The sequence below is a fragment of the Crocodylus siamensis genome, chromosome 10 (assembly GCF_052110815.1).
Source record: "Crocodylus siamensis isolate JL-2025a chromosome 10, ASM5211081v1, whole genome shotgun sequence".
Classification (NCBI taxonomy): Eukaryota; Metazoa; Chordata; order Crocodylia; family Crocodylidae; genus Crocodylus; species Crocodylus siamensis.
Window position 1 is genome coordinate 68,048,152 of NC_143404.1, and position 27,369 is coordinate 68,075,520.

Sequence of the window (27,369 nt, forward strand, 5' to 3'; positions counted from 1 at the left end):
TTCCAACTGGCTGCACTCCCCTCTGGGGTCTGCTCGTCAGATAGCTAAAAATAACATGGCAGCAGGTAAAAAGTTTAATAGGCTATTAAAGAACCTGTAGAATGATTACTAAGCTGTTTATGGAAATGTTGTTTAGATATTTTAAGTTATTTTCTCAGACACAGCAATGATGTCACTTCCCTACCTCTTAACACTGAGACTGTAGATGAAAGAAATGAAGTTGTTTTTGAACATTTTGGTCTCTACCAGCTTTAATCAGTCTGGATGAAGTGTGCCAAGAAACACAAACATTCTGCATAACGACACACGGTAAGTTTTCAGTAGGAACCTAGAGAAGGTAGCAATGGCAGAAATGCATACTGCAAGCCACTATCAGCAGAAGCTGAACCTATATTTTAATACTCAGACAAATTAAGTTACAAATAGGTCATGTGTTATTCTCTCCAGGCAAGCAATTCTACAAGGAACAGGCCAACAAATATCCTGCCACAGTAGAGGGGAGTTTCCAGACTGCTGTATCAGCAGAACATTCAACTCTTTATCTAAGCGACACAGAAAGCAATTGTAATACTGTAGCCCATGCTTAAAACCAAACACTAGATTTGCATGAGAAAATTTAACACACAGACCCAAGGAATAATGGGTAAATTTAAGTTTTCAAGCAAGACACTTTTACATGTCAGACTGCCAGAATATTCCACCCATAGAACTAGGCAGTTCTGTAAACTGCAGCACAATTCTTGAACAAACACATGAACACATTTCACACAAGATGGGTTTGAACTGTTTATTTAATAACAAAATGTTCCATATCAGTTTCTTCAATTAAAAGTTCCTGGGAAAAAAAGACACAAGAATCATTACAAACTCGTAATCCAGTTCAGTGGCTTCAATAAATACTTCTGTTCAATTTCCTAAGAATCCTAAAGAAACTAAAAGACATATTTTCATCCAGATCTAAGCTTGAGAAACAGGGGAACCAATTCCACTGCAAAGGTTGTCAGGGGCAGGATAACATACTTACTTGGAAACAATTCCATCGTTCTTTGCCAGACGTAGAATGGAGTCATCCGATTCTCCCTTTATGTCAGAAAAAAAAAGTTTGTAATTACTAATTTTTTGGTTAGAAATTTAAAAAAAAGAGAGAGAAACACAGGGTAGACCACTTTAAATGTAATTTTGCCAAAATGCTTTGGGGGATTTAATATTTAAAATAAAACCATTTAGAACAAACATGTAAAGATTATACTACAAGGGAATGTGTTTACATTGTCTCTCTTCAGCACTGTTCCAAATAAACCTGAACTGACATTTGTTTTATAATTTCACCTTTAAAACAGCTTTAGATGTCCTGAGAAATCCTGAAGCATCCTAATAAAAGCCTCTGTATCCAGAGAGAACGTAGAGCGCTGCTGCTTTCTGCGCTAGCTTCCATCCATTCCCCAAGTGCACTTAGCTATATTCCTTTGTACACTCATACGTGGCCTGGTCCAGCACCCATTAAAATTAAAGGAAGTCTTTTCAATGAGTTAAATGAGAACTGAATAGGTTCCAAGCCTATTCTCCCATACTGTGCGTGCCAAGCAGCATAGTCTTTTTGATAAAAGCACTGTCCACAGGGAATTGGACCTAAACGTGAACTGTTCACAGAGGTTAAACATCCACCATAAGAATAATGAGGCCAAACTAAAAGGCAACATACTTGGCTCCTAATTTTCAAGAAAATATTCTTACCATTCTACGGATCGCTCCACAGATGGCGTATGTTTTGAACTGGCCATTGACTCTGCCTGTGACTTTGTCAACCTGAAATTATGATCAAATAATTTTTAGACATTTCGGGTGTGCTCAGTTCTCGCAATGTCTGACCCACCCTTAAAAACAACAGCAAAGTGTCCAAGGTGAAACCTCTTGCAGAGAAATAAATACCCGGTTGGAATTTCAGAAATCACAAAGCTGAGCAAACTGCCTATGTTAAAAGCAGCAACTATGGGTTTCTTTCCCTCACAGGGAATGTAATATAACACATTTATTACAAAGAACCACCAAGCCTTCCTGATATAGTGTCATTTTTTGGGGGCCAATACCAGTTGCATACGAGTGGAACTTTAAGGAAATCAGCTCCTTCAGGAAGAATGTGTTTATCTGAATTTAGCACTGTATGTAACTGTGGGAAAGAGTCTTGTTCCACTGGCAGATAAATCCACAAGCCAGAGTCAAAAGATCACATATTTTAAACTTGTGGGGAAGTTTATCAGAAAAGGATCACTGAGCATTAGGCAGTGTAAAACTAAGCCGTGCAGAAACCCTGGAAATATCATAAGGATTTGGTTTTTATTTTAGCTAATCCCCATCTCTTCAAAACATAAGAAACTCCTATTTTTTAGACTAGGGATCAGTAGAGAAATGAAAATAAACAAAAGAATTTTTCTTAACATTTGCAGAAAATAAAATAATTTTTTAAAACATTTAGCGTGAAAAAATATTAGAAGTTTGCAGAGGCTTTCCCTCGGCCTAGAGGGCTTTACGCAGCTATTTAGTGAGATCCATCACCCCCACTACGAAGTAATAAAGATTGTGAAACCTGAAGCACAAAGACATCAACAGTTATGTGATATTACTCATACAGCAAACTGAAAAGATAAGAGTCCAAGGCTAACGATGGCAGAACAAGGAGCCATGGTCTCCAGTTGCAGCAAAGTTTAGGTTAGATATTAGGAAAAACCCTCTCACTAGGAGGGTAGTAAAACACTGGAGCAGGTTACCCAGAAAAGCTGTGGAATCTCCATCCTTGGAGGCTTTTAAGACCCAGCTAGACAAAGCCTTGGCTGGGATGATCTAGTTGGGGTCAGTTCTGCTTTGAGCAGGGGGGTGGACTAGATCAGCGTTTCTCAATCTGTGAAGCGTCACCCAAAAGTGGGTTGCAAGAATAAGAAGGGGTTCCAAACAAACTTTAAAAAAAATGTGGGAAACTGTAGCTCCAGCCTGCAAGGGGTTGCTTTGGCCCTCCCCTTCCCCCATGTCCGCCACACTCCCTCTGCCCCCCACACTGGAGGGCTGGGGGCAGCAGGTTGGGAGTGAGGGGCACTGAGTCAGGACTGGGCAATGATGTTTACAAAAAAGGCTGAGAACCACTGGACTAGATGTGACCTCCCGATGTCCCTTCTAACCCTAATTTTCTATGATTCCATAATCATGAGTTCTATGCTTTTGCAGTTTGACTTTACCATCATCCAAGGAAATTTAATTATCAAGTTTCTCAACTCTAAAGACAACCCTGTACAAAGTGCAAGAGGCAGGACTGCTAAGGTAAACTGCCAAAATAAATTAGATCCCACAATATGGAGAACGTATTCGGCAAAGGACTTTGAGACAAGAGAGCGAAGGCCGGGGGTTTTATACTGGATTCCAACTGCGTCCAGTTTTGGGCTCCAAAATTCAAAAAGGATGTGGAGAAGCTTGAGAGAGTCCAGAGGAGAGCCACGCGCATGATCAGAGGTCAGGAAAACAGATCTTACGATGACAGGCTGAGAGCCATGGGACTCTTTAGCTCGGAAAAGTGCAGGCTCAGGGGTGATCTGACGGCCACCTATAAGTTTATCAGGGGTGACCACCAGGATCTGGGGGAACGTCTGTTCACCAGAGCGCCCCAAGGGATGACGAGGTCGAACGGTCACAAACTCCTGCAAGACTGTTTCAGGCTGGACATAAGGAAGAATTTCTTTACTGTCTGAGCCCCCAAGGTCTGGAACAGTCTGCCAGGGGAGGTGGTTCAAGCACCTACATTGAACACCTTCAAGAGTAAATTGGATGCTTATCTTGCTGGGATCCTATGACCCCAGCTGACTTCCTGCCCTTTGGGCAGGGGGCTGGACTCGATGATCTCCCAAGGTCCCTTCCAGCCCTAATGTCTATGAAATCTATGAAATAAAAGGGAGGTACCAACTAGGTAAATATGTTCCAGAAAATTGTAAAGGTGGGTGACTAAAAATCTGTAGTCAGATAATAGTGAGCAGCAGGGATGTGCAAAGCTCTGGTCCCCGATTCAATTGGGCAGAGATTCAGCCTGATTCAGTGGCTAAGTCTCCAAATCTGAATCAAAGCAAGAGACCCTTTAATCTTTCCAAACTGAATCGGAACCCTCTCAATCCATTTGGAGAGATTCAGAAAGATTCAGATATAGATACAGCTTTAAATGTTTATTCAACATACCTCAAGGTACCAGGTGGCTAGTGAATGCTGCGATGCTGGCGCAGATGGAACGTCCCACAGGAGCGCGGGAGGCTCCCCAGCGTGCTTGGCAGCAGACCTGGAATTGGACCAGAAGCACTTCCACTCCACTGGGGGCTCCTCTCCCCGCATCCCCCTGGCTTGGCAACTGGTGCCTCCTAGGTCTGGAGCAGCACTCTGGGTCCCCCCACTGCCAACTGTCAAGCCAGGGGGGGCACAGGTGGGCCCTCCCACATGTTCCCCAGTGGACCCAGAAGTACTTCCGGTCTACTTCTGGGTTCACTGCCGAGCACGTGGGGTGGCCCCCTGTGCTCCTGTGGGATGCTCCATCTGCCCCAGCATCGCAGCATTCATAAGCTGCACCTGGTACCTCAAGGTACGTACAAAAAACATTCAAAGCTGTGTCTATGGTTGAATCACTGATTCAGCATCAAATCTTCAGACTTGTCCAAATCGAACTGGGGACAGCGATCCAAATAAACAAACTGAATCACTGTCCTGGATTTGGGCCAAATCCAAAACGAATACAGCCTGTTTCGCATATGCATAGCAAGCAGTGCTTCACTGTCACACTGAAATGTATGTTAAGCAGCATTGCCCAGGGAACCTTTTTTATTTAATTACTTTCTTGGATGATGAACCAAGTCTAACAAAACCTGCAGATGACTGAACTGAGGGGAGTTGTCAGCACTTTGTAGAACAAGAAGAGAATTCAAATTCATCTTGACAGATTGGAGACATGCACAGAAATTAACATGATGAACTGTACTAAAGATAAATGCAAAGTCCTACATTATGGAAAGGGGGGAGGGAAAGGGAGTCCCATGCACCAACATGAACAGCAGAATAACTGGTCAGAGAGCAGGTCTTGAAGGACAGGACCCGGGCTGTTACTATCAATTTATTCAGTTTATGGTCCATTATACGAGGCTGATACAATGGAGCTGCATCCAGTGTTGAGCAATGTGCTTCAAGAAGTATAAACGGAAAAATCGGGAGAAGTCTGATTTGAAAGAAACGGGAGAAAGGGGTTGAGAAAATGTGACCTATGAAGAATGGTCTTCGTTTAGAACAGCAGTTCCCAACCTGTGGTATGGGTACCACCAGTGGTACGCAGACAACTGGTTAGTGATACATGTTAACAGATTTATTATAATTACTTCATATGGCAAAAATTTGCTGGTGGGACTTATGGTTGAACCAGAAAAATGTGCTCGTGACTTACAGCTGAACCAAAAAAAAAGCGCTAGTGGTACTCAAATTGGCGGATGTGCAATCCATCAGTGTTTGGGAACCGCTGGTCTAGAAGGGAGACCCAAAGGAGGGCCTTATCCAATGCAGGGACGGCTGCTATATAGAGAGCTGCGATCAACTGTTCTCATGTGGGCTGGGCACAGACCCACTAGTAAACAGCCTAAATTAGCAGCAAAAATTTAGGGTAGATAAAAACCTACAATCAAGGCAATTAAACAAGCACCTACGGAGGCTGTAAAAATCTCTTTCAACTGAGAAAAGTTCAAATATATATCTTCCTTGTCTAAATTATTGTTTTTTATTTATATAAAAAAAAATACACATATACACACAGGTAAGTCCTCGACTTAGGGTGTCAATTTAGAAATGTTGTGTTTCAACTTTATGACGTCAATTTTGACTTCACATCGCTTAATACTATGCGATGAAGCGAACTTGTTCGCTGTCGTGGCATCTCCCCAGAGAACATCTGTCCAAACCTCCTTGGATACTTTCTTTAAGAAAGCAGATGAGACTCCAGAAAAACTTGCAGCCAAGACTCCTGAGAAGACTCCAGCCGAGAACCCTTCAACAAGTCCAGCAAAGTCACCTCAAAGAAGTCCTTCCAAATGCATATGATTGCAATTTAGAATATAAATACATTAATGTAGCTATATTACTCATCTATAATTGATCAAATACGAAATACTGGGGTATTTTTAGTGAAAACCATGCATCAGGCGTTGACTCAGGAACCAATCCCCCATTTATAACATGGTTTCTTGTAAGACAGCTGGCTCTGAGTTACAACGTTTTGACTTAAGATGCCATTTTAAAGAACCAATTGTGTCCTAAGTACGAGGACTGCCTGTATACACACACAAAAATATACACATAGCTTCCCCATTTACATATATACATAACGCTTCCCCGTCTCTGCTTGGACCCAATCCCATCTCATGGGCCTGAGTTTCTAGGACGCGTTCACAGGCCTACGATGACTTTCCAAACCAGGGACTACAAACCGAGGGCACGTCCTTCCCAGCACGAGCACAAGCTCGAGGCCCACAAGGCTCCCCAACGAGATCCCGACCTCACCTCAGAGATGTTCATCTGGATGGATGCGTGATCCTTTGCGCCGATGATCCGGTTGCTGGCGGAGCTGGGGGGGGGGGGGGGGGAAAGCATGAGGCGTTTCATTGAGACACGCGGCCGCACTCGCTCTTCGGCCTCCGCCGCGGCAGGAGGAGGAGGAGACGACTGGCTACGGGGGGCAGGGGTCACTCACCACTTGCGCGGCACGTAGAGGTCCACGAACTCGCCCGCGTCGTTCTGCATCGCGCCCGGCTCCGCTGCACCGACCCACACACACGCACCTGGGCGGCACGGCACAGCACGTCCCGATAGCCGCAGCCCCTCAGCCCCCGCCTCGGTACCTCAGCGGCCCGCTCCCCACAGGCCCCAGCCCCGCCACGCCGCCACCTACCTCGCACGCGCCACGCCGGAAAAGGAAGGAAGGAGGCAAGCGCCCCTCGGAAGCGGTCCAAGAGGGGTCGCGAGCGCTTCCGGGGCAGCGCACTGACGTCAGCGGAAGGGAAGGACCGCGTCTTCCCTCTTCAGCTGCGGCTGCGCGCGCTAGCCTGAGGAAGTTAAGCAGGGTTGAGCCTGGTTAGAGCGGGAATGGGAGACGGTGTCGCGTTTAGGCTTCAGCTACTTGAAGCTGTAGTTTGTAAGCGTCCACTTTTTTTCAATTTTCCCTTCTAATATGACCGAAATAGGCCTATCTACAGTGATTATTCCTACTGAGTTTATAAGTGTGCAGAAATAAGGAGGATTCATCGTAACACTTCATGAAAATCCATTTCTGTGCATTATTTTTTATCGGATGGGGCCTCTTAGACGGGGGTCTCTCAATAATGAAAATGTCCAGTTTTTTTTCTTTTTTAATATGACTTAAATAGACCTAACCCCAGTTATTGTTCATATGGAGTTTATACATCTGTGTAGAAATAATGATGATGCATTTTAAATTTCATGAAAGTCCGTTTCCGTGGATTTATTTTTAGTGGATGGGGCATCTTAGACTGGACGTAGCAGAGGGCCTCATCTGGCACTGGGTACGGGTCAGGCCGTCGCCCCATCCATCGGTGCGGGGGGCGGGGGGACAGTCAAGGAGCCGTGGATGCCCAGGCTGGTTCTTTTACCCGAGATAACCACCCGTGATAGAAAATAGGGGAAGGGCACATCATTTTGAACCAGGGTGTTGTTTTTCTAGCCAGACTTTTGGCTTTGTGACTCTCTGTTTGTCATCCTTCTGCTTGGAGCTGTAGGTTGGGCAACTTAGCTAAAGCTTTTTACTTCATCTGATGAAAGCCAGCCTGGTGCACAGAGCCCTGCACCAGCCCTTGGTCCGCGGCGATGGGAAAACGGAGGAGGTTGTGAAGCAGCGTTTGCCTGCTGTGGATGTATAGCTTGAGCTGCAGGAGAGCCAGCTGGACACTCATGTCGCACAGCGGCAGAGAGTGGATGCTGAAAGGGGAGCAGACTGGGTGTGACCAGGGTTTTTTTTCCTCACTCTTTCTCTCCCACTTGCTTCCTCCAACATTTAAGGTCTAGGAAGTTCCCATTCAGAGGCTGTGCCCCTCACTCCTCTGCTCGGTACCTCCTCGTGCTTCAGCCACCCGTAATCCTTGCTTACCTCTGGGGTAGCCCTCAGGGCCAGGTTCATAGTGGTCTCAGGGCCGCTTGTCTTCGCATGCATTCAGACTGCACAAACTGGAAACCTTTGGGTCTGGACTTCTGGCTTCTCTATTTCAGCAAATAATGTCCTTTCTTGAGGCATGTTCTTCGGTACAAAACTGCTTTGCCAGTGGTGAGAAAGGGGATGCTGCATCCCCTCTGCAGCCTTTTCCAGCTATAACCTTAGACCTGCCATTACATAGAAAATGAGGGGGAAGGGCCCTCAGGAGGTTACATCTAGTCCAACGCCCTGCTCGAAGCAGGACCAGCCCCAACTACATCATCCCAGGAAAGGCTTTGTCTAGCCAGGTCTTGACAATCTCCAAGGATGGAGAGACCACAACCTCTCTGGGAACCTTTTCCAGTGCTTCACTACCTCCTAGTGATAAAATTCTTCCTAATATCCAACCTCAACTTCCCTTGCTGCAGCTGGAGCCCATTGCTTCTTGTCCTGTCATCTGCCCCCATTGAGAACAGTCCAGCTGCATCCTCTTTGCAACCCCCTTGCAGGGAGTTGAAGGCTGCTATCAAAACCCCTCTTCCGTCTTCTCTTCTCTGGACTACTTGCCTCTAGTCCAAAATATTGATCTTGCAGTACAAGCAGCTTCAGCTTTTCTGTCCCCACACTCTCCAGTGTAGGAGACGGGTTTCAAGCCTCTCCAAGAGCAGTGGAAGTTGTCACAGCTCAGCTCCTCCAAAGGTCAGGTCAATACACTGGTTTTCAAGCCTAGGGTCAAGGCCCCCTTTGACAACGCCAGCTCTTAGTTTTCACTAACAGCACAATTCTTCAGTTGCAAGGAGCTCAGAAAGATCGTAACAGGTCAGCCTGCTTTTAACACCATGGAGTACTATTTGAAATCTCTGGGTTTATCCTGTGAATCATGTTTGCCACCTCATCATATGGCACCCCATACCACCTACAAGATCTCCACCAGACATCCTGGTTGAGAATCACTGTTAGTAAATGGTTGCTCTTTCTTTTCCCTTCACATACAGACCTGTGCCTACAAGGCCGGGCTCTGGCCCTAGTACACACTTTCAAACTAAACACACTGTGACTTTGATGCAGAGGTTTAAGTGAAAAAATAAAGAGTTCACGCAAGTGTCAGGCAAACCATCTTCGCGCATCATCTACAGGTTGGGAGCCTGATATCCTGTTCTGGGATTCCAGTTGCAGCTCTCCCATTACTTGGGAGTAAGACTCTGAGTTCTTATCCAAGTTTTCACACCCATCTTTCACTCCATAAATAAGAAGCAACACTTGGATGAAAGTAGTTGCTCTCAGGCTTGTTCTGGGTCTTTATAACACAGCCTCTTGCAACTTATCTTAAAAGCAAAAATCTTTGCAGGGGGAAAACAACAGCTTTGACCACTTATTGTCACTTACTCCATGCACATGACAAAAGAACAAGAGAATGTGTCCAAGATCTAATGCTAGTCTCCCACAATCCCAGTTAGTGGCTTCCTTGCTTGTGCTGTTTCTGGCTGCTTCACCCCCACCCCTAAACTGCATCTGTTTTTTGCTGGACTTGCAGTGGGCCTGAAGAGGCCTGCAGCATGGGGTGAAAAACCTCAGATTTTGACAAATGCAACATCTCCCCCAGACCTTTCTTTCCTAGAGTAACCTATTAAAAATGAGCATTGAAACAAGCATCTGGTTTGAACCATGTGGATTTGAAACTTCGCTCTGAGGACCTTTGTGTATTGTTTTCTGTTTTAGCAATTGGAGATTAGCTGCTACTGGCTCAGATTCAGACAGTGAGAGACAGAATTAGCTGTCTAAATTATGTGTGTAAGGACATTGTTATGCTTTTTATCTAGCTTATTAAGTTGTCACATGGAGGAGACAAAAGCAGCCCTTGAGGCTGCCAGACACTGGGAGTTACTTCAAAGAGCTTTAACATTATTTTAGGAAGCAGGTTGGCTTTGCAGGGCAGGAAAAAGAAAAATAAAAGTCTGGGTGCATTGGCAAGCAACTATTGATAGATTGCTTGCTACATGAAATTGTTTCAGTGCTGAAGAGATTACAGAGCCCATAACAACCGTGCCGTTCTCTTAGGCCTGCGAAAACAGAATGACTACATATATCAATGCATTGGGGGGGTATTCAGTCAGCTCTCCCAGCTTGTGCAGTCTTTCTAAAGATTTTAGGTTGTACTTGCAACTCCCTCCTTGAACTGGCAAAGAGCCAGCAACAGATTAAGTACCTGGATTAAAAAAAACAATGACTGGGCTTTCTAAATTGATTTTCTCCCTCCTACCAGTTCCTCTGATTAGAGACCTGATGAATAATACCTTGCATTCAAAAGCTTGTCTAACTTTATCCCAACTACATAGCTGGTCCAATAACAGGATCCACTCTAAGAAATCCTAGCCCCTGGCATACCTGTTACATAAGAAGAGACAAAGTGAAGGCTCCAAAACTAAAGTGTACTTTCAAGGAAGATTTAAAGAGAGACAATACATTACACCTTGAGTTTGGTTGGTTACAAAGTATGTATAAAAAAACAAATTTTTATTTCACAGCATCTTAATGTCACAAATGTCCTTGGAAGACTGGACAAATTACAAACAGAGTTGAAATTAAATTACTGGGACACAAAACCAGAGCACAGTATTGTCTACATAAAAATGTACACGCTTCTTCCACGAGGCTTTTCTGTGCCGAGTCAAAGCAGCACCATATTTACATGGTTACATACACAATTAAACCCGACATGCCAGTGTAGAAACCAGCACTTCTTTTCCAACCAAAGAGCTTTTGTTTCTTTAATTTGGTACGTACACTGTAAAACTTCTCTCCAAACCTGCCTTGGGTCCCATTTTAGTTTTTACATTGATAAAGTTGCAGTGAGAACGGTTTGCCACACAGTGGCAGTGTCTGTATGACAAGATAAATATAATCAGATAAATATACAAGAATGAGCTGAACCCAGCAGGACCGCAAGCCTTCCAATTTGGGGATGAGAAAGCCAAGTCCTCCAACACTGCACACACAAACATATACAAGTTACTGTCTTTGCTAGCAGCACTGCTTCTGCACAGAAGAGTTGCAGAAACAGGTACCCACTGTGCCAGCTGTAGACTAGATTAAAAACAACAGTTTGGGATAGGTCCTTATGACCTTGAAGCAAGCTTCCTGCCCTAGTAAGCAGGACTTGCCTGCCACTTCTTAGAGGAATTTTAATGCCGTGCAAACTGCGAATGACCAAGTCCACGATGCCATATTTTGTCCATATTATCTTGGGCTTCACAGCTCAAGAACTTGGGATATGCCTGTGCGGAGGCTTGGAATAAATATTTCTAGGGAGATTGCTCAAAACTTTATGAAGAACAAAGCTGTTTATTCTCCCAGCAACGTGAGGAATAATAAAATATCCCATAATTTGCCCACCTATGCACTGAAGCAATGATCTACACTCCTGTGGGCATTTGCCAGGTACAAGTTCCATTGCATTCAATGGAAAGTCTGTCTAAGCAAAGGCTTCAAGGCTGAGCCTTCAAATATTCACATTTCACTCAGAGCATCTTTCTTCTGTTGCATATTAAAGAGGAAAGTTAACTGGTGCTGCTATGGAAAAGAACAAGCAAACCAGCAAACAGAAAAGACTCCTTCCCCCGCAAATTCAAATGCCAATAAACTAACTTCATTATACCCAGGCAAAAAAAGGATACAGGCTGAGTTGCTAGGAATCTGCAGCAGATTGTGGATCACTGAATGCTATGCGGTGAAGCTTTTATCAACTGACAAACCCATTTACAAGCAGACATATTTAATACTTTAATGCACAAGAACTTCCACAACTGGCATTAGGGACGCTCAGCAGAGAATTTAAAACAGTGGGAAGTTTCTCAAGCCTTGTTTTAATTATGGGGGGGAATAAAAAATGGCAAGGCGGACATTTGTTCTCTTTTCACTTTGTTCTTACAACTGTCCTAGATTTAAAAAGATACCCATTGCACCAACTTTGCACAAAGGTGACACTAAAGCTCACGTCCTGAGCACTGCTCGTGAGCTGCACTTGCACTAAAGCTATCAAACACAACGAAGTTTGTGACTTGGTTGGGATCACTGCAGTTATCTGTATTAAGCCAGGAAGAGGGGCTAGTAAGTTTGCTGCAAATCTTAGTTAGGCTGCCCTTCTGGAAAACAGCCGATTAACAAACCTTCAGCTCCATGTCTGTGCCTATCGTGACAACAGGAGTTAGAATTGACAGTACTTCATCCCAGAGACCAGGGAGCCTTACTGCAATGAGGTCCAATACCCAAGACAGGTTCACAAACTCAAACACAACATTTGTCAATCACAACACCCGAGTTTTTAAATTTAAAGTTTAAAACCAAGACAGCTTATTTGCATCATAATATTGCTTAGATAAAAAACCCAAGAGCCACTAACTTGGTTGCTAAGGGTCCAAAACACTTCAGAACTTGTCCCCCAAGTGGAAGAATAGCTGGGAGTGGAAGAAATTATTTAACCCTGGCATAAGCAGAGTGCTGCAGGAGACCAGCCACCAAATGGCTGCACGGATGTGCAAACACTGGTCCCAGGACCGTCACAGTGGCACAATGCTTGGAAGAACTGAGTAAAAGAGTAGCATTTTTAAGAACTGGCCATGCTTTGTTTCACTGGCTTAGTTCAGTAGCACTGACTGCACTGGCTGAAACACTTGTGTACAGAGCACAAAAAGCTCATACATGACACATGGTCGTATATAAAACATTGCTTAGTTTCAGACTATCAAGAACAGTAGCACAAATCAAAACAACAAATGATGTGTTTTAATTACGGTATTAAGCGATCATCTTCTGCTGAAGAATAAATGAAGATGGCAATTACTTTGCTACAGGTACCTTGTTCAACAAGTGCGGTAATTCATGGCCAGATTTATCTTCCCTCCTTTTTTAAATAAAACCTGTAATCAGGTATTAAGCAAGCCGAACTAGAATGATTTTAAAATCTCGTTACCTACCGATCTATAGTACAGCCCCCCCATATGATATTAGTGTGGATATACCGGAATCGTTTTCACCATATGCAAGGCAAATGCAGGTAAAGAATAAATGGCTATTCAGGATTCACCACCATGCAATGTAACTAACTTAAAAAAGGCTGGTACCAGACCAGTCAGTTTTAGGCACATCTTTAAAAAAATAAATATGCATTTCATTAATGTAAAAATGCAAGAAAATTCTTAGAAATATTATTTGAAATGTATCGTTTGGAATGGAAGTGATGCTCCCTTTAGACTCAAGGAACAAAATAAAGGTAAAAAAAAAATCTAAGGGAACAACTAGCGTAGCATCATTTGTAGGAAGAACTGACAGTTTCTTAATAAAATTGAAAAGGTAAATAAGAATAGCCAGCAGCCAAAGGCAGCTGGCTTTGAATTACTTGTGCTTTAATGTCCAAAGGAAAATAAAAAGTTCAATAACCCTTTCTATACCATCTCCCAGACTTGGCATATGCATCATTAATGTACATCTTGACTGCTTAAGAAGTCATGCTGCAGACTTTGAACTAGCTGTAGGCATGGTAGGATGTACATTATGGCATAGGAAAGGTCAGTGGCAAGCATCAAATTCAGCAGCAAAGTGTTTGTGTAATGCTGTTCTTCTCCAGAGCCACCGGCGATCTGCTGGAATGTAGCTTTGGTTACGACTGCTGCGCAAGACGTCTATAGTGAGGTAAAACTTGGTTTTCAGGAAGGTAGAGGGCCAGTTCCAAAGCTACAAGCACTGTGAATTCAAATCCAATGAGATCTCGTCTGTTGAATCTGAATCTTTCTTCTAGTTTCTGCAATGGCATAAAAATGAGAGGGATACGATCAGCTATTATTTTTAGGGTAACCAATTACCATAGGGTAATTAAAAGTAGAATATATTAATATACATTGTATGACCAGAGCTTTATACAGAGAATAAGATATATTATATATGTCTCCACTAAGGAAACTTCATACAGAGGATAAGATATATAATATGTATAAAGTCTCCATAGTGGAGACATACATATCTACAAAAAAATGCCAACATTTATTATTAAACCCAATTATGAAACAGGCAGCTGAGAGACCCAATTTCCATGCAAATGTTCAGGTTTTTTGGTTTTTTTGTTTTTTTTAAAACACAAAGGCCTCACACTTTTGCAGATCAAAACCAACTATTTCTAAAGAGTAGAGGCCTAAAAATATCAAAGATCTGAAACCCAATTTTAAAATGTAGGTAACATTTTGGAGTTTCAATGTGGTCAAAGAAGCCCTGGTCTCGCAAAACGAAAACATTAATTTAAAAAGAAAAGGCTTGTTTGGGATCCACCTAAGGAAATCCCAGCTACTTACATCAATAAGGTGTTTGACTTCATGCTTCCTGAGATCACTGCTGATCTTGGCTGCAAGCAGCACGCAAGCACCAGCGCACAGTTTGCGGTTCTGTTTGTTGAGCTTGCCTTGGAGAACAAGCTTCTCGAAGTAAACGTATGCCATCGACACAGTCACTGGCTCCAGACTGCACTCTTCGCTCAGGTTCCGCATCTCTCTCTTCAAGCTGTGTCGGGATAAAAGTGTCAGGTGCTACAGTTTTTAAAACATCTTTTAGAAACTTGGAGGTGGGGAGGACTCACGGACAGGGTCTTCAGCTTCCACAAAGCTGGTTTAAAATCTATCTAAGGGCTGTTTGAAAGCATGTGAAGTGACCCAGTCTTCTCAATGTGGTTCCCAGGGGACTTTGGCCGACATGAGTTGATATTTTCAGAAGCAAGCGCCTGAATGGACACAGAGATGGAGCTACCTTGCTGCATGGACTTTGAAGCCAGCATTACATTCCCAGAAAAGCACTGAGTATATAAATCTAAGAAGCAATAGGGAGAGTTTCATGTTCGACTTTAATGGCTTCATGAGACCGATCAGTATGGAGAAAATTAGTCCTATTAAGACTCCATTCTAAGTTTTTGTATTAATTGAAACCCCTTAAATTACTTTCAAGAAACCAATTCTCTTTTTTCTACAGGGACCTGCATTTTCACAGAGCTTGACTCAGTCAACCCCTTTACTCCTGGGACTCACGGAAACTGTGCCCGTGCAGAGGCCTGCTGAAGCAAATAGGACTGCTCCTATGTATAAGGGTTTGTGTGGTCAGGGTCTCGATTGGATATTCATGCAGGACGTCAGAGCCCAGGATCCTGCTGAGAACGTAGCTAATGGTCATCAGCACTGCAGCCCACAGAGGCACAAGCAGTGCTTATGCTGAAGATTAACATTCCCACTCGCACTTTTTTCCTTCAGTTCTTTTAGCAGTAAGTCAATTCAAAATACAATTTCTAAACAGAAAGCAGGCGTGGTAATAAGCAACTGGTTTTCTTTAAAGGGAATCACCATGCTGTGTTATAAGCAATGCAAATCTACCTGGAATTCTCTCTTATTCTGCAGGGTTGCTTTTTTTTTTTTTGTTTTGTTTTGTTTTTTTTTATAACAACCCAGGATCACGAGATACTCTTCCATGCATCAGACAGAGGCACAAATAATTGCACCCTGGGCTGGGAAGACAATTATCTTTGATCCATCAGTTTGCGAGTGATTGTGGCGAGAGCTGTGATTTTTCAATGTTAGTAGTGGGTTAACAACAAAGCAGAATTAATCTAAAAGAAAGAGTCTTTTACTCATTCTTTGTAGTTGCAGCAACCCTGCACATGGCTACCATCCACTGCCATCCTAAAAACTGGTAATCTCTTGCCAGTTAACCATATATACACTATTAATAGAATTACTTTTTCCACACAAGTGTTAGAGAAAAGCAGCTTGTACAAGAGACTTATACAAGAGCCTGACTCTATCTCCCCATCTGTTCTTTAGCGCTTCTTCCTTACCTTCGAATTTTGCTCAGTGTCAGCTTGATGTGAGGAAACTTCTCCTTAAATGTTTCATTCATGTCCTTTTTAAGGTCCGAAGGCTTCACATATTCTATTACGGTGGTCTGCAACCCACAAGGGGGACATTTTCTTTAAAACAGCTGCAGTTTGACTGTGTATAACCCACTACCGGTGTCCTTCAAAGGCAGCCTGTGCTTGACGCAGACTGGCAAGTCATTTATTAAGAAGCATTTCACACTCCTGCAGTGCTGTTGCTCCTAAGCTGTACTTGATGCTCACAGATATTACATCTCAACAACCTGGAGGATCGACGGATCTCTCTGTTCTACGGACAATGAAGCCCAAGCCAAAGACTGGCGATAGCCCTAAAGTTACAGGGCCAGGGCCAGAGCCAGAAATGCAACCCAGGAGACCAGGCTCCTTTTCTAGTCCCAGCTTTCCTATAACCTGGTATATCAACTGCATTAACCATTTACATTCAGATTCATCCAGTAAAGGGCAGGGGAGATGTACTCTGGTCACACAGGAACTCAGCTGTCAGTGCTCACTAAAAAGCCTCCCCTAGTAAACGGGCACAGTGGTAGAAACACTGTAGTCACTGACATGTTAAGTACAGATACCCATTATAGAAGGCAGCCAAACAAGTCTGTACAAACCTTTTACCTATAATAGTAAGTTTGCATATGCAAAAACCATGTGTGATTTCAGATCCATTGGGTGAGTTCACTCCCCAACCCAACACATTAAAAAAAAAATCTGAGCTGTTTGAACTGGACTGCTATTTCATGCCAAAGAGATGCCCCAAAACAAAATCCATGCAAAGTAAAGCCTGTTTACCTTCAGGCTGGTAACATCAGCTTTATCCCAAGACTCACTACTCCACAGCGCTAAGGTAACTGGTAGTTACAAAACACAAATGAACCAAGTCAGAGTAAAGGAAAAGCTATTGTTATCCCAGTGTTGAGACAGGTTTGAATCCTCAGCCTAAGCCACAGAGCAGGCTAGGACTGGGGACAAACTAAACAAGCAGATGAAGTGGAGTGTGGGGAGGACTTATTACAGTTCACCTGAATTCGCTGTAACCACTTCATTTGTCTGTTTGACCTGGTGGTAAAAGTCAAATTGCAATCATTTAGCATCTGTTTCATGCAGAGGTAAATCACTGTGGTTGAGCTTTCACTTGCTGCAGGGTAGGAGCACACAGATCAATGATGCTGTTTCCTGAGCAGCAAACTCACCACACCATCTTCCACTCCGTGCACTTTAAAGAGGTGTAATTGTTGGCCCATCCATGCCCTATAACCCTACAAACAAATCAAGGACCACGCCACTGACTTGGGTCAGTTTGAGGGCAGTGCCAGGGATCTCTCAGCTCCACCTAACTGGGAACCAATCAGCAAAACAGCAGCACAGCTCTGCAGTTAGATCATTTTTCCTCCTACCCTCTACACAGCCATTGACCACAATTCTGTGTTATTTCCATGCTTTAGGAGAGTTTGCAATGCTAATACAAAGTTAAAAGTGCAGTCGTAGGGGAAACCATCTGGAAGAATCAACAATTACTTAACTGTATTAGGCAACGTAATGGTGTATGAGCCAACTGGAGGGGCTGGGAAAAAAATAAATAATTCTGAAGCCTTGTGAGGAACACCGTCACTCAAGGAATACAGATAATGGACAAATGCGTTTTTCAGGTTATGATACCCAGTCATTTCCACAAGCTTCTAGTGCAGCATCTGGAAATGGACCTTTACAGACTAGCTGGAATAACCATGCCCAGTTTACATACTACTGAACATACAGCCCTTGCATAGTCGCCTACAACTGAGTCCACACTTTGGGCCATTGTCCTGGAATCTCAAATAATAAAATTTAAATCTCCGAGGTGAGAAAAGTCCCATGGTAAACTGTTAATCTCAATACATGGCACTGCTCTCCTCAAGCACTCCAGCCCAACACACAGCTATCGCTATTATACTGCCCAACAGGACACATTTCCCTTGCCTCCCCACTGACATGGCTTTTTGATAGCACTGAGCTCCTGTGTGATCAACAGGCGGCCAGGCCAAGTAACTCCATTTCATACCATGTAAGATGCGAAGATAAGAACACGCTTGTGCTTTCCACAGGGCCACTGAGGATCATCCAGGAGATTTGGATCGTACTCTGTTGACTCTCCAGCTTCGTTTCCTGAAGGCATGGGAAAGCCAATACAGTGTGAGCCACAAGAGAGGCAAATAGCCAGCTCTAAAGACACAGACACCTCTGGAATTGAACGATCTTCAAGCGGAAGGAGGAAATGGACTTAACTTCACAGACCCGAGCTCCTGGGGCAGATGGCATGGTGGACTCTGAACCACAAGTGACAGGCTTGCACTCCATCATGCACCCTGGGCCATGTCTTAGACCACAAGCCAGCATCTGGATGGTGGTAATGACTTCAGGAGAAGCCACAAGTGCACTGCTAGCAAGCATATTACAAGAGCTTGCTTTTTTTTTGCCATTTAAAATAAATGTGACAAAGTATATCATGTGACAAAGCCTGACAAGATACCATGAAGCAAGCACTCCTCCTGAACACAGAATAAAAGGATGAACCAGTCGTACATTTAAAAGCACCCACTTATCATGGCTTGTGGACAAACTGCTGTAGCTGGTGTTCTCCTGTTATCCTATCAATGTTTCACCTCAGATACACGCAGGAGCACAGAAGAGCCCTTCTGTGCGACTCTGGTACGCTCAGTAGCAAGGGTGACGAATTTGTGGTAGAGGCTGATGTGTGTGGGTTGTGTGCAAGGCCACAAGAAACAGCCCAGCCCTGGCGAGGCCATGCAAGAATAAGAGTTGCATCTGTTGGCTGAGGTAGAACAGTTTGCCCTTACAGTCTCACATTAGACCAATTGTTTTCATCTGATAACTAAACCCAGTGCCTCAGGCTTCCAATATTCATCTTTTGCGGAGTCCAGATTGTGTATATCAGTTCCTAGTCCACAAGCCATAAAACATGGGGATCCAAAAGTAAAACTAATTGGTCTCCCCCCTGGCTCATGTATTAAAGAGTCTGCATTTGGTGACAGAGCTGCTACAACACTCCCACACAAATCTATAATGCAACTGCACTGATGAGCACACAGCTGCTCTGTAAATTTAACCCAAGTAGCCAGTCTGTGGAATAAGGCAGGTTGTTTCTACTGTCCCTCTTTTTGTCACTGAGACACTTTAGCATGCATTGGTTTCTGATTTGAAAAAAAAGAGTTGCTGCATTGGTTTAGCAGGTGGGAAAGGGACACCAGAAGCCTCTTCTACAGGTAAGGAACAATATCAGCTTCCTTAACCATTCTCTTAGGACAGCACCTGACCAGAAAAGGTATTTTCAAATGCATGCAAAAAACAGGAGTTCACCCTCCAGGATTAAATGTGCACAAGTGGGAAAAATGACAGCCTGCCCATCCCAGGGGGTATGACACAGTAGACAAAGCAACCAAGTACACATAAAAAGAGCTTTCTAGGCTGCTACATGATTCCTACAGCGTTTGGTCTGAATTCAAGTACACTTAGTACCATGTTTGTGCTTAGGCACTGTCAGGAGGCTGGGGAGAGTTCTTCCTTATTTACATGTCTGAACACCTGGGACACAAGTCTCCCCCCTAAAAAAAGAAAAATCTCCCTTTACAAAGCTGAGTTTCATTCCCCAACAGGAAATGTAACCAACTGATTACAAAGGGACAGATAACAAAGTTGTGCAGCCCATGTCTTCTTAGATTTCTACTCTCTCGCGCTTACAAGTTAATCAAACTATTTTCATGTTTACCCTTCTCTGGGAATTGAGTGAAGAATGGAAGCCTGAGAAATTCTCAATTTACCAAAGCCTTCCTATAAAAAAAAGGGGGGGGGGGTTTGGCTGATTGCCTTCAACTCCCATTAACTACCTGCTTTGCCCAGGCAGGAATATACCTGTCATTTCGTACCATTATACACCACACAAAGATACTGAACTCCCTTCAGCTGGAAGGCAACTGGTGGTCTCACCTATTTCTGTTCCGGTTGGTATGGTTTTAGTTGTTACGGTTTTGTATCTTGACCCTGGAAGACTTCGTGAAGCACCGGCTCGACATGCAGGAACAACACTGTGGTTATCATTTTTGCGGCAAACCAGGGCATTGGTTGGATACAAGAATTTTGCATAGGACACAACCTGAAAAAGATACTGAGCTTTAGCAAGGGGTGGGGAGAAAAGGTCTGCTGACAGCCCCTGGCATTTAGGCTGACATATGCTTTCCATTATAAAAGTTTCTTGCATTTCTTTTGCAGTAACCTTCACTGTTCACAGCAGGATGTTGAAATTCAACAGGGAAAAGCCCTGATGCCAAAGAAGTCCCTTCGCCATTCACCCACCCGTTCTAGTCTATTCATGTTTCAGAGAGGTATACATTTCTGAAAAGCATTGTTTTCCTCCTGCCACTTAGTCCTTGCAGCAGTTTGGCAGACTGCCTAACAACTGAGCACAAATAGCTACACTGCTACCCAAACAGCAGCTTGGACGCATGGCACTGGGAACCCAAGGACCAATACTTTCAGGCACAAGGAAAGTGATGGAGAGAACTGGACTGGGCCCTCCACAGACCCACTATGCTCCCAATGGTGGCCCATCTTCACAAGATGTTTATCCCCCCCTCCATCTCAGGGCAGCTTTTGTACAAGGATCTTAAGAGATTACACTCAGTGGAGATGTTTCTACACATATGAAAAGCAGAAAATCTCGCTGATGAACAGCAAATAAGGCAGAGAAAGCAAGTAACCCACCCTACAGCAATGCGGTAATAGCAGGGAAGAGCACTTGCAACTACCAGTTCTCAGTCCTCTACTCCTGCCAGGGGTCTGCTCAAGCATGGCATGGTTTCTTGGGTACGTGATGGGGAGGGCACACGACAGCATTTGCTTACCTTGCCGTCAGCACCGAGCTCCACTCCTTCCATTCCTAGAACCATCTCCGAAGAGACAGAAACACCGCCAGAAGGATGCCGCTGCTTCTGCCCTTCCATTTTTAGATCACTGTGAACAGATGGACATGGTGAAGTACTAGCAGAAACGGCATTACTAGTCTAAACTTCCCCTACAGTAAACACCAGACCTATCACAGATCTAAAATTAACACCACATGGTAAGATTTCCACAATGTGGAAACTATGTGCCTGCTCATCCCCCTTTTTCATGGGAGCATTAATTTTTAAATGCCTTACTCAAAATGTAAGACGTTCACTTCACCAGAGAACACACAAACTATTTTCATCTTATTTTTATCCAGCTCAGTACTTACATGCTCAGTATAAACTTAACGGAGCCATATATAGTCTTTCTACACACAGAAAAAAAATAAGCCACCCATAACATGCTAACAAAAGCTTCAGGCAGCAAGCAATAGCAGCAGACCCATTATCATCACCCCTGGACTCCAATTAAAGTTTTCTGATATTGAGCACATGATCCTAAGAGTCATCCCAACCCTATATGGGTCAGACTAAAAAGAACTGTACTTCGGTGTCGGTCTTCACCACTGTCCCCTACTCCAATTGAAATGAAAAATCCTGTCTTTTGGCCAAAGAATATTACTGGCAGCTTACAAGGAAGAGTGGAACAAATTGGCAGCCAGCTTGACAGTTCAGCTCTTTCAAGTGACCTTGCTACTTTCCCATGAAGCAAGGGAGGTTTCCTAATGCCTATTTTTATGGAATTGTTTGCATACAATGCCTTTTCCACCACTAAACATCCGTTTCCTTCTTCCATGTGTTATGCACAGGACACAAGTGACAACACAATTGTTTCGGCAAAGGTGGATTAAATTAAACAATGTCTTCTATAGAGTGTGTATGCACCAATAGCCTTCAGGGTTAACTTAAGGCTCACAAGGGACTGCTACAAGGATTTCCCTCACTTGCTTCCTTAGGCTATATTTGCATTAATGTCTATTTTGTATGACGTGAACAGAATGGTTATGTTTCCAAAGCACAGCGTATTTAGTTTGCCATAGATGGGTGTTTTCAGTTCTTGATAGCCCACAAGTCTGTGGCTTTTAGTACCTTTACATTTCCAGGCTTTTATAGCTTGAAGTAATTCAGAGCATCTTAAAGCTTGAATAATGGCCATGTGGCAAAACTCCAAAAATAGGTTTGGTAATGACAGCAGGTGCCTTCATGTCTATACTGATACCTCCAACTACGAGCATAAAATAATTAGCCAGTACAGCTCGACTGTCAGTGTTGTGAAGAGGGGTCTTCTGAACAGCTGTGTTGGCAGAGAGCTTTTAGTGCAGTCAGCTGCAGCAGCAAGACTGAGCTTTTAGCGGTAGAGCCTGCTAGTGGGGAGTGGTTTTGCTCTAATGGCAAAGCACACCTTCACTGGTATGTACTGTTTCTATCTTGCATGTGCTCCCTTGGATTAGTACAGCGGTGCTGCTACACCACTCAAGTGCTCCTACCGACATGAAGTATCGGGCATTTGCTTAGTTGTCTATGAGCTGTCCTAGTGAAACCAATGGCTGCCTTCATACATATATTTTTGCACAATTCAGACTTTCTTACCCTTTTCAATCCCAAAGCACAGGCTGCTTATGCACCCAGGCTTTTAAGCCTGAATAAATGCTGGAAAGAGTGGGTGATTTCATGGTCTCCTTTTCTGGAAACGCTGGCTGAATACTTTAACTGGCTCGGGGCAATGTGTTATTTCTATTTCACTTTACTACTTAATTATCACCCTGCAATCTGTGCATGCATTAATGAGTCAGATGAACACATTTAATATATGCACATTCCTTATGTTTCAGAGTAATCTGAAATGAAATGGGTCACAAGATGCTCTAGCTACACTAACTTACGAAGCAGCTTTAATAAAATCCACTGGTGTGTAGCATAACAGACTGATCACTTGGCAGAAAAGTGCAAAAGTCAAGTTAAAAACCTATTGCCTCACCTTATCCGTAAGCTCTCCCCATATGGCAGGATGGAAAAAGCCACACACAAGGTTCGCTTGGCACATATCAGTACGATCCTGAAGGCAGATGGGAAGACATTATCAGGAGAGTCAGAAACCTGAAAGTTTTGGACAGCTATAAAACATGAGAATCACTAGCAGACCTCTTGGAAAGGTACACATCCGGCCTTTTGTTAAACAGCTTTTTAAAAGTGCCTAGGATTGTTGAGGGATTAATAGGAAGGACAGCAACACAACACCCGCCACTCTCCCAATTAACACTGTGGTCCCACAACCGCAAGTGCAAAAATCTTAATGTCTGAGAAAACAGCACCAGGCTCCTATCCTGGTTGCTCACAGAAATGCTCTGTCTCGAGCGCTCTAGACTGAGTCAGTTAGCGGGGACAGACTGTTAGAGCAAGAGGATGCCTTTGGGGATGTTTGCACCTGCGTGCCAGTCATTCAGAGCCTAGGTCAAAAACCTACAGTGCACAGGAGACAATCTGCCGTCATGCTCTTCCCTCAGCTCCCTAAACCACTAGGTCCAGGGCATTAATTACAGACAGAAGGGACCCACGGTTCTTTCAAGTGAAACTTTTCTTCCTCAGATTGCAAAGTGCTTTATAAAAGCAGGCAAGCATCGCAAGCTTCGTTCTGCCAACCAGAAGAGGCACCCAGAGGGGTTATGGGACATGCCCGAGTTCTGTTTCCATCAAGTTGCATATGAACTCGGGTCTCTCGACATCCCTTCTAGCATCTCGTTGTGCTGGAGAGCACTGCTTCTCCAAAAGGGCGGGGGCCAGACTACAGCCCAGGCTCTAACCAGGAGCTCAAACCTCCACACACCAAAACCACCAGGCTGTTAATTTTCCTCCCACCCAAACCATACTCAAGATGTCACATGGCTCAACTATTTGCCGTTCCACGCTGGCCATCCCTGCCCCTATGGTTTTTACCACCATACAGCTTAGCAGTGAGACACGTGCGGCTATCCTTCATAAGGCAAGTGCAATCTCAAACCATGCAGTCTAAATGAATGCCCCATTTAAGTATCCAAGAATCAAGGTTTCGGATAAGCCATCCTGTTTCCCAGACACATTCATGTGCATTAAGCTATAATTACATTCGACCTAATTCTGCCAGCTTTTCTCCTGTCTACTAGACCTACTGAATTCAAGGGAAGGATTCACAGGCAAGCTCTCTTTCACAGGGGCAAAAAGGGACGGTTAAACCTCTAGGGAAGATCAAGTGTTACCTGCTATTCTTTGTATCGTATTGTCTCATGTTCTTGATGAAATGCATCTTCTTCAGGCTTTTGTGTCTTGGAGATCCAGATATGTGCTTGGTTCTGCAACGGAAAAATAAAAAAAAGAGAGGCAATATTTGAGAAATTAAAAAAAATAAAAAAAATAAAAAAAGGCAGGCTTCTTTATGATCAGATGGCAGCACTGGCATGCGGGACCTCAGAGATTCGCTTGGAAATGGGTGAGGGAGGAGAGGACTGGCATGCAACGAGTTAAGATTAATGCTGCTTTTGAAAAAGTACCTTCGCGCACTGGCATATTCCACTATGTCTTCTAAAAATTCTAGAGAGCAGCGCTGGGAGATAAAACGCCTTCTGTAAAAATGTACAACACCGTAAAGAACGAACATTATTAGTTCATGGCCTCTGAGATCAGAAATGGCATCAGCTCTATGATGTCTTACGATAACAGACCTTCATACAAAACATGGCCTAAAAAATATACCAGTCTCAACATTTTAAACTTCTGTAAAAGGCCACGAACTTTTAAGTTCCTAAAAAAGATAAACGGCTTTTTATTTGCTTTAAGAAGCTGACCTCTTTGAAAGAGCTATCCGATTAACCGAAAACCTTAATACAGTCGGCAGAAAAGGAGAGCCTGGTTGCAAGCAATGCTTTTCAGGAATCAGTGAAACTGGAACTTAAAAATGTTATCTTGAGTGGGTTTTTTTCTGATTTCAGAACAGCAATCTTGCAGTAGGTTTCTAGACAAACCTAAAACTTTGCTAATGTGGAGCCTGGCTCAATAAGTGACAGTATTAACAACATGGAGAGGTCTGTTAAAGGAAAACAGAGTAGTTGGTGCCCATTTTGAATCCTAAAAAAAGAAGGCATAGGAGAAAAAGCTACTAGAAGTTTAACAGTTAATGACACACCACATTACAGCGGGGGAAAATGGACACTGTCCCCAAGACTTGACTGCAAGTTTTAAAGTTATTTACTGCTGAACATTTAGATTCAATTAGGCATCTGAAAGTCTACAGAAAATCTTCCATCAGGCCGTGTTCATACATCATCACCACTAACATCTGACCAAGTCTTAGCATTTTACCACAATTCCTAATATTCCGCGTTTTCTTCCCCCCATCTTAGCAGATACACTATACGTGCTCAGACAAAGCTCTCGTTTTCCTTCCCCTGACTGCATCTCTTAGTTCAGTTCCTGAGCAATGCTGGATGTACTAGATGATTTAGGCAGGCAGGAAGGGGGTGCTTTAAAAAAAAGTTTGGTAAGATTTTGAAAAACAATAGGATTCTTCAAACAAAAGGGGATTCCCCATATCCTTGGAGGAACACAATTCGAGCAGCTTTGCATTGAAAACTGAGGACTGCAGCTGTTTCTCCCTCAAGTCATGAGATCTGCAGTTTGAAGGCATTCCCTTGCACACCTGGTTTCTTATTGATCAAGTACTTTTACTGTTCGCTTCCTTCTCCAACATCTTAAGCAAGCAGCCACACTTATTAGAAGCCAAACTGGAAAGAGGCAACTGTGTTTAACTCTGGTTAGTAACTCAGGTTAAAACATCTCGGACTTGGCTTGGCTGCCAGCCTCCGATACAACCCATGCTGCCGTCTTCGCTGCTTTAACAGCTAACCAGAATCCAGATCACACACGCTGGTTTTTTTTCTTTTGTTTCGCAGTGTAGACGTACCCAAAGGCAGGGTGTGGAGGAAGCAGGAAGATAGGCTGCCTCATTTAGTGCCTAACTTTTATGCACCCAACTTTGGAAGTGGAAGCATGCTACAACCAAAATATAGGGGGGGAAATGCTCTTTCCTTCTCCTGCTTTCTTCTGAACTGCTCTAGAGACATTGCCAATGCTGTTAAGTCAGTGCCAGCAGATACCTGGTAGTTAGGCCTTAAAAACATCCCAACACTACATCATAATCATCCTGTAAAATTGCCGCGACATGGTGCTCTCCATGCAATTACAAGATCTGCAGTGTCTGTGGCAAGCCAAGATCATTTATGACACGGATATCCACACCTCTAACTTAAAACCACACCAGTTTTCCTACTGAACGGAGTAGGAAAGAGTTGCTGCTAATAAGCATGCCAAGAGAAAAGATCTCCAGGCAGTTTTGCCTATATTATATTAAAACGTCCCGTCGGGCAAAGACTTTAAAATGGAATCTGTTATTTCTGTACTAACCACCCCAAGTAGTTTCCATCCAGTCTTAAATGCAGCAATCTATTTTGTTCAAATTACTTAAAATAAAAACAAACCTCCAAGTAACCCTGAAACCCAATTAATTTGTAAGGAGACGCGAGACCAACTGCACAGCTGCGGGTATTTCTCTCCCTTTTGCTTTCAGTGCCCTTTATTCTGTTACAATTAACGAGTAATGGCTTAAGGGAATCTATAACAACTTACAGAATTTGACATTTCCACCACAAAGTAAATCTGACAGCTCTAAATTCCCCGAGGAACTGTTGGATATTTTTTAGAAAGCACAGTGCTCCAAAAAGCCCTCCAATGAAGGGTCCTTGTATGCAAGCAGCATGGTAATTTGAAAAGGACAAGACTTCACCTGTGTTACCGCTAGAACCCAGGTTTCTTTAGTAGCTTCCTATGGTTAGGACCCGTGTGTATGGGGCTGCATTTTGGGTGCAATATATCCAGAAGGAAGCATTGAACCAACCACCTGTATTAGTTTCAGAAACGGCAGAATAGGTGCAGAACCACATCTGGATGGGGCAGGTGGTATCAGTTGCCATTATACAGGATGATGCATAAGCAAAAAGATTTCAGACCCACTTCTGAATTGTCCACTAAAGCCCAAGGGGTGGCTGGGGGAACAGGCAACAATTCCCACTTGCTCTGCCCAATCTTCAGCAAATGAGAAAAGTCACCCTGATTGCAGAACAAATCAGCCTCACCTTGGGACTCCATTTTCAGGCCTAGCTTGAGCGTAACAAGGCTAACAAGTGGCCCTATGCTACTGAAGCACAGTACTGTGGGAAAACTGGTCAAGCCTGTTAAGATTTGGATGCGTTTAGAAGGATGAGGTCACACTCGCTACCTGAAAT

The 27,369-nt window shown here is 43.6% G+C and overlaps 2 protein-coding genes across 3 annotated transcripts in view; both read right to left on the bottom strand.

Moving 5' to 3' along the window:
- Positions 1 to 773: 773 nt before the first annotated feature.
- Positions 774 to 7,040, bottom strand: RPS21 (ribosomal protein S21). Of its 2 annotated transcripts, XM_090064680.1 has the most exons (6): positions 6,950 to 7,040; positions 6,752 to 6,839; positions 6,562 to 6,625; positions 1,735 to 1,806; positions 1,025 to 1,080; positions 774 to 835 (listed from the first exon to the last, which is right to left on the bottom strand). In XM_090064680.1, exons 2-6 carry the CDS (start codon positions 6,799 to 6,801, stop codon positions 826 to 828), a joined length of 252 nt encoding a protein of 83 aa, XP_089920806.1. In that variant the 5' UTR covers positions 6,802 to 6,839; positions 6,950 to 7,040; the 3' UTR covers positions 774 to 825. The 2 variants fall into 2 exon arrangements, with proteins under 2 accessions (XP_089920806.1, XP_089920807.1); XM_090064681.1 differs by lacking the exons at positions 774 to 835; positions 6,950 to 7,040 and having other exon boundaries at positions 1,021 to 1,080; positions 6,752 to 6,943.
- Positions 7,041 to 10,696: 3,656 nt separating this feature from the next.
- Positions 10,697 to 27,369, bottom strand: part of CABLES2 (Cdk5 and Abl enzyme substrate 2) — a 35,617-nt gene continuing 18,944 nt past the window's right edge. The window contains 9 exon segments of the mRNA XM_090065008.1: positions 10,697 to 14,000; positions 14,545 to 14,749; positions 16,068 to 16,174; positions 18,157 to 18,260; positions 20,100 to 20,265; positions 21,014 to 21,122; positions 23,037 to 23,114; positions 24,292 to 24,384; positions 24,583 to 24,654. Of these exon segments, the coding sequence (XP_089921134.1) occupies positions 13,860 to 14,000; positions 14,545 to 14,749; positions 16,068 to 16,174; positions 18,157 to 18,260; positions 20,100 to 20,265; positions 21,014 to 21,122; positions 23,037 to 23,114; positions 24,292 to 24,384; positions 24,583 to 24,654 (1,075 nt within the window). The 3' untranslated portion in view covers positions 10,697 to 13,859.

Excerpts from the sequence above, each read along its gene's own strand:
- RPS21 (XM_090064680.1), bottom strand. The coding sequence starts at position 6,801 with ATGCAGAACGACGCGGGCGAGTTCGTGGACCTCTACGTGCCGCGCAAG. Across the intron at positions 6,626-6,751 it reads CTCTACGTGCCGCGCAAGTG|CTCCGCCAGCAACCGGATCA; the intron begins GTGAGTGACCCC and ends CCCCCCCCCCAG. Across the intron at positions 1,807-6,561 it reads TCCAGATGAACATCTCTGAG|GTTGACAAAGTCACAGGCAG; the intron begins GTGAGGTCGGGA and ends TCATAATTTCAG.